Source organism: Colossoma macropomum, unplaced genomic scaffold, assembly GCF_904425465.1.
Source record: "Colossoma macropomum unplaced genomic scaffold, Colossoma_macropomum, whole genome shotgun sequence".
NCBI classification, from domain to species: Eukaryota; Metazoa; Chordata; class Actinopteri; order Characiformes; family Serrasalmidae; genus Colossoma; species Colossoma macropomum.
Window position 1 is genome coordinate 15,601,545 of NW_023494802.1, and position 13,141 is coordinate 15,614,685.

Here is a 13,141-nt window from a genome sequence, read left to right on the forward strand (position 1 = left end):
ACTAGAGTGAGTGCTTCCCCCTTTTCCCTTTCTTCTCCTTTGTCCGTGTCCAAACATGAAACAGTGGTATTATGTTCCCGTTTTCCACAGAATGCTGCCCATCTTGCCTGCTTTATCACAAACTGATGAACTGTGTTGACTAAAGCTCGCACGTATCGCCTGGATGTCCTTGATTTAAAGTTAGACCCGGTTCCCGGAACTGTCCCTTATCAACATACAGCACCTGAACTATTTTAGTCCCCAAATACAGAAGTAATCCTGGCAAAAAGTTAGAGTGGTTAATCATTCATGTACAACAGGTATGATGAGGTTACAGCCTTCTACAGGCCGTTCAGTGTCATTACAGGGCCATTCATGATTCCTCAAAGGTTCTATTCAACACCAAAAAGGGTTCTTCTACTGTTATATCAAGCTTAACAATAGACCACATGTTTTTGGTACTATATAGAACAGTTTTCAAGAAGGTTCTATTTAGAACCATATAAAATTCAATCTGAAGAACCATTTCACCATGCAAGATAAAATGGTTTTATATAGGACTCATGGTTCTAAATAGAACCATGTCCTTTACTAAACCACCCTCGCAGACCCATCTTCTTAAGTGTGTAGGGATTACTGGGGGCAGATACATTTACATTTTAAGAGCGACCTTTCCAATCCTAATAAAACGTATTGTTTTTAAGTTATTATTATTATTAAAGCCTTACTACTCCTCTTGCATCACACACACAGACACACACACACACACACACATCATCTAAACCGCTTATCCTTCTGGGTCGCGGTGGGGTGCTGGAGCCTATCCCAGCTGTCATTGGGCGGAGGGATCTTGCATCATACATAATACCTAATCGATTAATTATAATTATATGCAAGATGTGTTCCATAGTGCTCATTTGGTGATGATTTTCTTTTTTTGAACCATATAAAATTCAATCTGAAGAACCATTTCACCATGCAAGATGAAATGGTTCGATACAGGACTCATGGTTCTAAATAGAACCATGGCCTTTACTAAACAACCTTTGCAGACCCATCTTTTTAAGTATGTAGGGATTACTGGGAGCAAATATATTTACATTTTAAGAGCGACCTTTCCAATTCTAATAAAAAGTATGTTTTAAGTTATTATTATTATTATTATTATTATTATTATTATTATTGTTGTTGTTGTTGTTGTTAGTAGTAGTAGTAGTAGCAGTAGTAGTACTAAAGCCTTACTACTCCTCTTGCATCATATATAGTACCTAATTGATTAATTATATGTAAGCTGTGCTCATTTGGTGATGATTTTTTTTTTTTTTTCGATCAGTGTTGCTCTTCACCACGCGTGGAGAGTGGTAGGGGAGGCATAGCAGGGTGGTAACAAACACAATATTTAAGTGTGCATGCTGGTCCAATGCATAAATCCAATCCGTGATTACTACAGTAGGTTAGAATAGAAAAGCAGTGGCAAAAATCGCCATCAGTACAGAGTCTTGGATCGAGAGGTGTTGAATGGAATAGTACAAAGTCCCCCATTTGCGAATCATCGAATCGCTTGCTTCATTCTATACGAACTAAACTGTAAACTAACGATAAAACTTCATTCCCTGACCGGGAATCGAACCCGGGCCGCGGCGGTGAGAGCGCCGAATCCTAACCACTAGACCACCAGGGACGGTGATATAGTTCGGGCACCTCGTGTAGTACAGTTTAACTGTAATGTCATTAAACTCCATATATACACATAAAATAACGGTTTGGTCGTTACTTAATGAACTTTTCTATCTGGGTCTTCCACATTTTCTACCTTGGGACGTTCTGTCCACCCACTACACGGCAAAAAAAACCAAACCAAAACAAAACAAAACATCGATAAAGCAGACCAGCCATCTGGTTTGAGCCAGTTTGGCCACACGGTGGGTCTCACTGACGTCACCCCTCCATATAAAGCCCCGCACTCGGCTGTTGTTTTTCAGACAGCACTGCGGTATCTTCACAGGACGTGGAGGGTTTCAGCCACCCAAATCTTTTCAAATGGGCCCCGTCGCCTAGCGTTTCCTCCCCAAAGCCTCCGACTGAGTTGCGCAGGGTGCTATAACAACATCAGCACGCAGAGAAAGAAGGTGAGTTCAGTCGACGGACGGCTCTTCCTGTCTTTTTTGTGCAGATGTCAACGGTCGTCCTCGGTGGTGGCAGCCGGTGAAGGAAGCATTGTTTGGGTGCTGTTAGCGATTCCGCTAGCCATGTACAAAAACAACTAGTTTCTTCTTGAAAGTAGCACAATACACTTCCCTAATCTGTCGTGTTTTTTATTATTTTTTTTATTACAAGTTGTCATTATAACGGGGTTCTTGCAAACGTGCTAAATTAACATGGGCTGTAGTATTAAACGCCATTAGGACAGCATCCGATTCGACTCAGCAAACTCCTTAGTACAGCAAAAATCCCCTGCTTTGGTCTTTGGACTTGGGTCTTTGGTCTTCTTTATCGTGTGATTTAAAGAGGGAAGATTGTACCGTTTGTTCCATCTTGAGAAGGAATGTAAACACTCATCTTGAGAAGCCATGTTGGTGTTTTTGTAACGGAACTGTGAACTCTCAGTAGCACAGCTGTGAGACTCAGACAGCTGCTGGGCTTATTCATTTCACTGCCTATTCGATGCTTCGGTGTAGTGTTTAGAGTCAAGAGCGTTAAATTGTCTTTAAGAGCTTAACTCCCTGAGTTTAGGACTTAAACACTAACAATACTGTGTTTTATATAAAGTGTTGGAATCTTTAAATCTGTTTTCACTATGGGTTTAGTAACGAATATTCGGCAAATAATCGATAATGAAAAATAATAACTGATCCATCATTTGTCATTTCATTGAAACTAACCACATCTCACCTCTGCTTACCAGGTTACCATCTAAGGACCGGTTTAGACGTCTGGAGCATGGCAGCAATCCCAGCCAGCGGTTCTCTTGTAGCCACCCATGACTACTACCGAAGTAAGAGGCGTTGCAGAACATAGTTTAGATCTGAGCGCCACCATCTTCGTAGTTCTGTTGAATAGTCTGATGTTCATGAATCTGCCTGTGTTTCCTCAGGGCGCCTGGGCTCTACCTCAAGTAGCAGCTCATGTGGCAGTTCAGAGTACAGCGGGGAGGTTATTCCACATCACCCAGGTGAGCACTTACCTTGCGGATGTCATACGGTCACATCCGAAGGTGACCTGGAGGCTCATTTAGGACATTTTACTGCGACATAGTTGAATGTTTCTATATACTTCACCCATATCAATGCCCTAAGCTCTGTTGACATATGGGTGTCTGTTTAAGCAACAGACTCCATTTCATGGTAATCAGTCTTTGAGGAACTGATTCAGAATCAGTGGCTCACTTGTTACCCTTTTTAGGGTAGTTTTACGCAGGTATTTGACCTCTATCGTACATTGTTGGACTCTGACTGACGTTGCGTACATTTTTATGGTCATCCTGGGATTCAGTGCTGTCACAAAGGCCTGATTTTGTGTTGTGGCATTTGCTTGCTATTGAAACTCTTCTCACTGAATCTGTTGTCCTATTGTCCTTATGTTTTAGGCCTGCCCAAGCAGGACTCTGGTCACTGGTGGTCGAGTTTCTTCTTTGGGAAGCACAACCAGCCAGGCATGGGCACCCTGACTGAAGAGGCACAGCAGAAGTGAGTCATTCTGCTGCATTTCTGTGCTATGATGTCTGGCTGAGCTGTAGTCAATGTTCTTGAAAGATTTGAATGTTTTTGCTTGACTAACACCATCTCTTTGGTATTACGCAGGTCAGGGGTGATGAGTGTCGGTGACGGGCAGGTTATGTGCATTGCCCGGGATATGGTGATGAAGAGGCAGGCCAGCGAGAGCAGCGATGCTGGGAAGTCGGAGGCGGGGAGCTCCCCCCCTTCTTGAGTCCAGCTTAGGGGACCAACGCTAGGGGACGGAAATGGCTCTGTTTTTTTTATTTTTCCATCTGTAGAATAGGCTGCTTTTAGCATTTGTTCCTTTTGTATCCACCATTTTATATGTTTGACCTGAAATAAAATTTAAAGTGAAGGTTTTTTTGTACATTTTTACACATCTGTAACACTGTGGTTGATTTTTAAAAATGTTTTTGTTACTTATCTCCACTGTCACCCTGTGTTCACAGAAACAATAAAAGTCTTAAGCAGCCAAAGCTTTGCCCTGTGAATATTTCTGCTGACGCCAGTATGTACTGACTGGATTGATGAGCAAGTATGAAACTTAACAGCATTTACATTTCAAATTTTGTGCATGCAGAATACATGTAACGTTAAGGGTAAGATGGCATGTTCATTGTACATTCTTACATATGCCATATCATTTATTTCCTGACTTAAGTGCTGAAGCTGTTTAGCAAGTACAATCACTAGTTAATGTTCCAAGCACACCATAGTATTGCAGGCGTTAGATCTCCTTGGTGTTATTACTATAATGTTAAGTCTGCCTGTTCAGAAAGAAAGGCTTGCCTGCAGTGTTTGCAAAGATGAAAAGCCGTTGTGTAATTTGCGTGTTAACTCCGCTTCAGTGGAGCTCTTCTGCAGACATTCCATTGTGCAAACTTCAATCTGTATTAGTGCTCACTAAACACTTTTTGGGGGAAAAGCCGAACCAAACCTCATGTTGGTGCAGTGTGCACAAAGTTCATGGAAAAGCAAATGTGTTCAGCGAAAGCTACTATGAGTTTGGTGAAAGGCAGGTCCAGTAAATGCTCTTCCACACCATGGGGCACCAATGTGATCATTCTATGGAATTAATGACGGTGAATAGACAACATACTGTACACGATAACCATAAAATAATTGGCAAGGCGTGGTTGGAAGCTCAAAAGAATCAATTCATTTGTATATAATCTGTAAAAACATGAACATAGTCGAATTATGTCATGTCATGTTCATGAAGCTTATGGAAAAGCAAGTGTGTTCAGTGGTAGCATTTTGAGCATGTCCACAAAAGCGCTTCTCTACAAGGTCTGGCACCAACAGTTTTAAAAATAAAGGTGCCAGGAAGGGTTTTTCGGTAACTTATAATGATAAGGTGATAACTTATAAGAACTGCTTTTGTTTCCCTAAAGAACCTTTAAAGAGGCCGTTTTGTAAATGAGAGGTCACTTGACCTCCACATCATCTAAAAGTTCTACTCAATGGTTTTTCCAAGCCAAGAACTATTTAGGAACCTTTATCTTAAAGAGTGACTGTGACAATCAATCTTTTTTTTCTAGAAGTAATGAGACTGAATTGACAAGATACTGCATAAGATATAGCATAAAATGGGTGGCACGGTGGTGAGGAACTGAAAAAATTTAATTCATTTTACAATCATTACATCAAAGCCACACAAGCGAACAGAATTTAAACAGAACAGACATGACTACTTGTGCAGCTCCCTATTACAAAGTGCCTTGATTTTCCCATGTGTATGCAGATTTTCCAGGTCACTGATGGCTGACAGAGAGAGAGATGGAAAAGCCTTTTTTTTGTGCTGTGCTGACACTGTCCTTCTTTTCTTTCCATCCCTTTTCCTCTGCGCTTGGCAACAGGTCCATCCTAGGAGACTGGCTGAAAGTGCTAGAAGCTAGGAGCCCCCACTGTTGTGCGTGCAGAGCAAAGTCACTCTAAGCCATTCTAGTAAAACGTCTATACTGCAGCGTAGGATCTGGGAGGCCCCTGAGGGAAGCGTGGAAAACAAAGGGTAGATATGTTGGGAATGCATTATGGTGCAAAAGTAGATGCTGGCTCTTTGGACACTTTTATAAGGCGAGTTTAACATTTATAAGGGAATCTTGTATCAAACTCATCAATGCCCAGAGTGCAGAGATCAGTTGGATCAGGTCTTTGAATCCTGGCAGAATAGCAGAGAATTTCCTTATTCTCTGCAATATTGCAAGTCTTTTAGGCCAAGTGTAGGGCGTCTACTTGACCACAGGGTCAGCTGGGCTTAGCTGTTTGGAGGAGGCCAAGCTGGAGAAGGGATTCTTCAGAATCAGATTTATCGCCAATCCAGCCTCTTGTCCTGGGACACCTTCAGAAATAGACAGAGATTTATTATTTATTACTCTCATGATTCGCTTATGAAATCCATGCATTACAAGTATAAAAATACAACAATGCATCACAGCACTGTTCAACTATGTTGATCTTTAAATGTCAGAAACAATGTTAATAATAAGATAATCAGATAAAGATTATGATACACCCATATATATATATATATATATTTTTTTTTTTAAACACCTCAGTGTCATTGCTGGACTGAGAATAGTCCACCGACCAAAAATATCCAGCCAACAGCGTCCTGTGGGCAGCGTCCTGTGACCGCTGATGAAGGACTAGAGGACACAAACTGTGCAGCAGCAGATGAGCTATCGACTCTGACTTTACATCTACAAGGTGGACTGACAAGGTAGGAGTGTCTAATAGAGTGGACAGTGATTTAAAAACTCCAGCAGCACTGCTGTGTCTGATCCACTCACACCAGCACAACACACACTAACACATCACCAACACGTCAGTGTTACTGCAGTGCTGAGAACGGCCCACCACCCACATAATACCTGCTCTGTGAGGGTCCATGGGGTTCCTGACCACTGAAGAACAGGGTAAAAGGGGGCTAACAAAGTATGCAGAGAAACAGATGGACTACAGTCTGTAATTGTAGAACTACAAAGTGCACCTATATAGTAAGTGGAGCTGATAAAATGGACAATGAGCGTAGAAACAAGGAGGTGATCATTATATTATGCCTGATCAGTGTATATTTCCACTACTGTTTAAACTTGACATGACTGTTTCTTCAAAACCATTTATCTATTCAGTTATTTTTAGGAAAAAAAATCAGAATTTTACCAAAAGAATGAAATCGTGATGATATTTCCGACTACTTTTACACAGTGAAGCACCATTTACGCAACTTCAGTTGCAGCTGCTTAATGAGAAAGTAATTTCATGAAACAGCCAATCAACACAGCGAACATGTACCACGTGATCAAACTAGACAATCAACGCACACAGTGGACAAGAAAACAAAATAGAGTGGACAGTTGAGAAGAAGGTTCTCTGGGTCCTACTTATGGGTCATTTATCAGTCATCTGAGCCACGACGAGTGACCTAACATTGCTTATTTTCTAGCTAGTTCTAGTCTGAACTGCTGCCTGTGCTATACCTGTTGACCTGTTGTTATTACGATCTACACAGCTACTGAACTAAATGTGTTGCCCGTGACTTTGATTATTTACGAACTGCTTTGTGAAACAGTGAAGCTGCACAGTAATGATGTTTAACACAGCTTGCAGTCTGCAGCTAGTTGGGTGAAAGTTTCACCAAAGAACGTGTAATGAGGAGAGCTGCCACTCGGTAATGTGGAGGGAGTCCAAAATGAATGGGTTAATATGGAGCTTTTGAGCAAAATCATAGTTTGTAAAGGCTTAAATGTGTTTATATAGAAGAATGAATTCATTTTCTGTCTTTTCAGAAAAGCAGAAAACATTTTAGCACCACTTTAGCGCTTTTGAACGCCGTTATAGGACTTCATAAAGGCGCCTCATGTAGGTTATGTTCATGACGTCAGTGAAAGTAGCAGTGACAGCACCACTCTGTAATGTCTTCCGGGTTTCTCAAACGCTAGAGGGCGCTCCCGAGCGAGTTCTAAATGAGTGGGTTAAGATGGAGCATTTGAGCAAAATCATAGTTTATAAAGGCTTACAAATTTTTAACATAAAAGAACGCAACCATTTCCCAAACACAGAACAGCATAAAACATTTTAACACTGCTGTTATATTTTTAAGAGCTTTTAAACTCGAGTTATAGGAGTTTAAACGGCGCCTCATGTACGTCCATGACGTCTGTGAGTGCGAAAAGCCAATGAGCTGCTCCGCTCGCCAATCAATCAGCACTCAGTAGCAGTAATGTTAGCGTCCTGCTGCCCTTTGATGTAGATAAAAGGAAACATACATATTTTCTTTGCTTTTTTAGTGAAACACATCCTTCTACTTTCTAAAATTAAAGGAAAGTTCTGGGTGAGTGATTAGAAGCTATTTTAACTTTTTGTTTTCAGCCATTGAGCTTCATTTACTCCCATTCATTGAGGACTCGCTTGCGAGAGTCCTGTTTTTGATATAACAAAGGAAATAGGAAGTGGCCAGGCTCCTCATAAACCGGCTTTGACGTTACGTTCATGACGTCAGTAAAAGTGAAAGACTTCACTCAGCCAGTGAGCTGATCAGCTCGGAAACCAGTCACTAGTCAGTAGCAGTAATGCCAACCAATCGGCACTCAGCGACAGTGATTGCAACCAATCAACACTCAGTAGCAGTAATGCTAGCTTCCTGCTGCCCAAAACCCGTTTGCTGCAGAAAAAAAGGAAATATACAGGTAACCTTTCATGGCTTTTCTAGTGAAACACATCCTGCTACTTTCCCTAGTTACAGGAATGTCCTGCACAAGTGTTTAGGAACTATTTTAACTTTTCATCTTAGCGCCGTTTAGCTCCATTCACCCCCATTCATTTAGGACCTGCTTGCGGGAGCCCTCTGGTGTTTCGCAGTCATGTTTTTGATATAAGAGGAGAAATAAAAAGTGGCCAGTCTTCCCTAAAAAATGACAAAAAGAAAAGTGGACAGTGAATGCAGGGGTTTTCAAGACAGGTGGGAGCTCGGATATGTTTTTAGGAAAAACCTGTCTTTCTTGTTTGTGGAGAAACTGTGGCCACAATGAAACAATACAACATTAGGCGCCATTATGATTTGGAATAAATAAGGGCCAGATTGGGTCAAAGCAAAATGTTAAAATGAAATGAAAGCCTATGGATTTATGTGGCCCTTTTAGTGTCGGAGTTGACACCCCTGCCTTAAACTAACTTTGGTTTCGCCGTGTACAGCCAGCTTTAGATTCATGCACTAAATTGTGTCTCAAATAATCGTTTTTGGGATGTACACCCCTGCCTCGCACGACTGTTTTTGTTTTCATACCGTACCTTGGTGTGAGGAAGTGATCACCCAGACAGTCCCCAGACTTTGCAGTGGTTGTTTCAGGTTATCAGAGGAACTGCACACAGGCTTCTTTCTGTCAGCGGGACTGATGGCTGCACACAAAACAACAAACAAACAAGTGTTACTTATTCATTTCTTACAGGCACGTGGCAGCTAAGCCAAGCCAGAAGCTAAAGCTCAGTGGAAACAGTATAAATCCGCTTAGGGTTGCTTCTGATTCAGACTGGGATATTAAAACTGCTCTCTGAAATCAGCCATGGCTAAAGTCAAGGCAGTAATTTATCTGTTTTTGTATTTTAGATTATTTAATTAGTTTTTTAATTTTTTTTTATTTTGGCTTTCATAATCCCACCTCTATCTATCTATCTATCTATCTATCTATCTATCTATGGCTATTAATCCCTTCCCTCTCTTTCTCAACAAATAGGGGTTAATGAGCGTGTTCTATCTGTAAACTGCAATAGAAAAAAACAGTTTTTTTTATATACCACTGACTGAAACTGTGCAAATCGAGATAAGGCTATACAAGGAACACTACGTGCTGTTTTACTTGGGACAAGTCCAGCCGTGTAAAAGTACAGCTGTATGAAAACATCATGCAGGTAACTCACTCCTGTAGAATTGGTTTCGTGCCAGCAGACAGGCGGGGGAGTTCACACTGCTCATGCTGCCTGCTGGAAGTCCCTGTGGCACCTAAGCGTGATACAGAAGAGGAAAGTTACACACGTCAGGGTCCAAAGAACACTTTCCTAGTAAACCCTCTGAGTGGGACCACCACCAGACATGGGTTATATACACACACCGTAAAAAAAAAAATCCTATAGAAATAAGGTGAAAAGTCTGGTAGCAGTGCTGACTGTAGAAAATTGTTCAATACTAGTATAACACTGGAAATGCATTTCGCTGCTGTCGGAACAAAACCTTATATCTCCATTTTTTTTTTACATTATTTGAAAATGCCTATTGCTCTTTACATTGTGTCAAGCTTTCATGATGAATGGACCAAAAGAAACGGCCCAAGTCTGGTTTCTTTGATTTACATTAAAAGTAAAGTAGGTTTTTTCCTTGTCCTGTAAAGTTACTATTTTGGAGATACGACGTTTTGTTCCGACAGCAGTGATTTACAGTTTATAGTTAGTTATAATAGAAAATTCATTTCTTTCAAGCACAGTGATTTAATATTTTATGTAAACGTTACCCTTTGGTAATCAATAAAGTTTATTTATTTAAAGTACATTTCATACATTATAATGCAGCTCAAAGGGAAAGCAAATGAAAGCCAGCATAATAAAAGAAACAGAAAAAGAAAAAAAAATAGTGTAACCTTTAAAAAATCTCAATATTATTCTAAGAAAGTAACAAAATAAAGTCAATATAAAAGATAAAATGATAATGAAACAGGGAAAAAATACAAAATTTGAACTGAAAAAATTGCTGATAAAAATGATACAATAAAGGCCTACCTAGCATTTATGGTATATGTAAGTTATATTGCAGGACAAGACAAAGATCTACAGCCGTAAGCAAAAGTTTAAACACCCCTAGTCAAGTTACATGTTGTGTCAATTTTCTAAGTGAAAATAAATGAATCCTCTACAGAAAACACACTTAAATATCACAGTGTCTGTCTGCAAAGCACATTTTCTATTTATTTGCTTGAGTTTAACATGTTGAGGAAAGAATAAAACACAAAATATAAAATGGGTCATAACTTTTGCACAGGCCACATTTTATGCTTTATTTTTTCCAGTATGTTAAATTCAGCAAATAAACAGTAAATGAGCATTAAAATGTGCATTAAAAAATTAGTGTTTTCTTAATATGATGCGTTACTTATTTCCACTTCAATCAGCAAAACTTGTCATTTGACCAGGGGCGGCCATACTTTTGCACACGACTGTACACTAGAAAAGTATAAAATGTGAACAGGGCTGAAGTTGATTTGAAATGTTTTTGAGCTTTAAACTGATGTAAAATATATATATATTTTTTTTGCTTTTTCATACAGATTATTTATTTGAGATGAACAAACCAGCTAAAATTATTCGTTATTACATCAAGTCTTTTTTTTAGGTTGAACTGAGAAACCATTTTTACAGTGTACAGAATTTACACCTCTTTACTGTGGAAAGATATATGTTATATAGTGCTGATATGACCGAAAAGAAGCTTTATTGGTTTTTTCCAGTACTGCCAGATGTTGACTTCCCTGGACAGTCCTAAGGCCACATTGCCCTTTACAGAGAAATGAACAAGCTCCACATTCAGCTGTTTTGCTAAGTAGGTCTGTAAACTCCGATGCTCTTCATAGTGATCCTCATGTGTAAATCAGCAGTAATGTTTTTACATTAAACTTTTACACCTTTTATAAGTACATAATCGTTCTCTCTTCTTTTAAAGGAAACATTACAAAGCCATTCTTTTCAGTCAGTGGATATCAGTTCAGCATGTGTTTTCAGTGCATTACTACACAGCATTGTGTAAAGCCATCACACAGATGACAGAAACCGTGCACTTAATCATCTCTATCAGCCTTATGTCAATAAGTTCCATGAGGTCTTTGTCCGTCCAACCTGTGCAAACGAGGCACATGTTGTACAAATATCCACTCAGGTAGAAAAACAGGATGTGTTTATCCTTGATTTGCTGAGAACTGAGTGAGTATAGGGGGCAAGTTCCACTGCGTGGAAACCCCAATCCCACACAAAGCTAAAAATAGCCGAAGAAGTGTTGACACACAAAATAAACCTGTTGATTTTAGATACATGCAGCTCCTCTTATCTTAAGTGTGCCAAAGGGCCGCCAAAGCACTTTCCCCCCATCTGCTGCAGTGGCCCTGCGGGCAAGCAGTTCATAATGTCATGTGAAAACGTGCTGATTTATATTTAAACAGCAATGCATTTTTACATAATGGAGTTAAATTACAAAGAGGGACATATTTTTATTATTCTTCAGTGGTCAGGACCCCCATGGACCCTCACAGAGCAGGTATTGTTTGGGTGGTGGATTACTCTCAGCACTGCATTAACACTGACGTGGTGGTGGTGTGTTAGTGTGTGTTGTGCTGGTCCGAATGGATCAGACACAGCAGTGCTGCTCTGTGAGGGTCCATGGGGGTCCTGACCACAGAAGAACAGGGTAAAAGGGGGCTAACAAAGTATGCAGAGAAACAGATGGACTACAGTCTGTAATTGTAGAACTACAAAGTGCACCCATATAGTAAGTGGAGCTGATAAAATGGAAAATGATGGTAGAAACAAGGTCATAATGTTATGCCTGATATGCCTATATATATATATCATATAGATCACAGCCCTGTGACATGAGCACATTACCTGGCATTACATTACATTATCTGGAATTACATGTTTTGTTCATGTTTAGTGATGTGTGCAGAGCGGGGGTGCGCAGCTTCAAGCCTGTAGGACCAGATTCTATCCAGTTTGGTGATATGCTTAAGAACAAATTACCGGGTTTTGTTGTGTCAGAGAAGAAGTCAAGACTCTCGCTCTCAGTTCCTCACTCCTTTTATAGAGGTTTGACCTTGTTTCATCATGGTTTCTCATTAAGACATTTCTGGTCTAATATTATGTTACTGCAAGGTGGGCTATTATTTCAATCATTGCTACACCCATGTCATGTTCACAACTGCAGTTTTTTCAGCAGCATCAGCAGAGATCCCAGGAACTAAACATGATGCCATAGTGACTAACATTGTTTTTGATATGCTACTTTCGTTTTCCTCAACAACAATAGCAACTCAGCTATAGTGTTTTGTTTGTATGCATATGAGTGTAGGTGTCCGGTCCCGTGTCCGGTGCTTTCTGGGTGCTGTTGTGGTTTTAGAAACAGCACAGTCATCAGGCGGATTCTGTAAAAATTGTCAAAATACTGGTGCTTCCTTGAAGAATGTTTATGTCACTATAACCTGACTATTAATGATTAATGTTAACTTTGCCTTGAATAAGAGTAAGAGCCCGACCAATAAATCGGCATACCGATATTATTGGCCAATATGAGCTGATTACAGAAAATTCAGTATTGGCGCTTATAACAGCCGATAAATGACAACTGAAAAAGAAACGGAGAGGCTGAAGACAGAACATTCAACCATGTTTTGTGTGTTGTCGTTGTGTAG

General features: G+C 40.1%; 1 protein-coding gene and 1 non-coding gene across 2 annotated transcripts; one reads left to right on the top strand and one right to left on the bottom strand.

The window, feature by feature from the left end:
* Positions 1-1,588: 1,588 nt before the first annotated feature.
* Positions 1,589-1,660, bottom strand: trnae-cuc. Its single transcript has one exon. It is a non-coding gene; the product is annotated as a tRNA-Glu (tRNA).
* Positions 1,661-1,880: 220 nt separating this feature from the next.
* ppdpfb (pancreatic progenitor cell differentiation and proliferation factor b) lies at positions 1,881-4,171 on the top strand. The gene is made up of 5 exons (XM_036592204.1): positions 1,881-2,108; positions 2,885-2,974; positions 3,074-3,151; positions 3,566-3,665; positions 3,780-4,171. The coding sequence occupies exons 2-5, from the start codon at positions 2,920-2,922 to the stop codon at positions 3,904-3,906; spliced, it is 360 nt and encodes a 119-aa protein (XP_036448097.1). The 5' UTR covers positions 1,881-2,108; positions 2,885-2,919; the 3' UTR covers positions 3,907-4,171.
* The last annotated feature ends 8,970 nt before the right edge of the window (positions 4,172-13,141 follow it).

Bases quoted from the DNA above. Each gene is read 5' to 3' on its own strand.
- ppdpfb (XM_036592204.1), top strand. From the start codon at position 2,920: ATGGCAGCAATCCCAGCCAGCGGTTCTCTTGTAGCCACCCATGACTAC. The intron at 3,152-3,565 runs GTGAGCACTTAC...CTTATGTTTTAG, and splicing joins GGTTATTCCACATCACCCAG to GCCTGCCCAAGCAGGACTCT. The intron at 3,666-3,779 runs GTGAGTCATTCT...GGTATTACGCAG, and splicing joins ACTGAAGAGGCACAGCAGAA to GTCAGGGGTGATGAGTGTCG.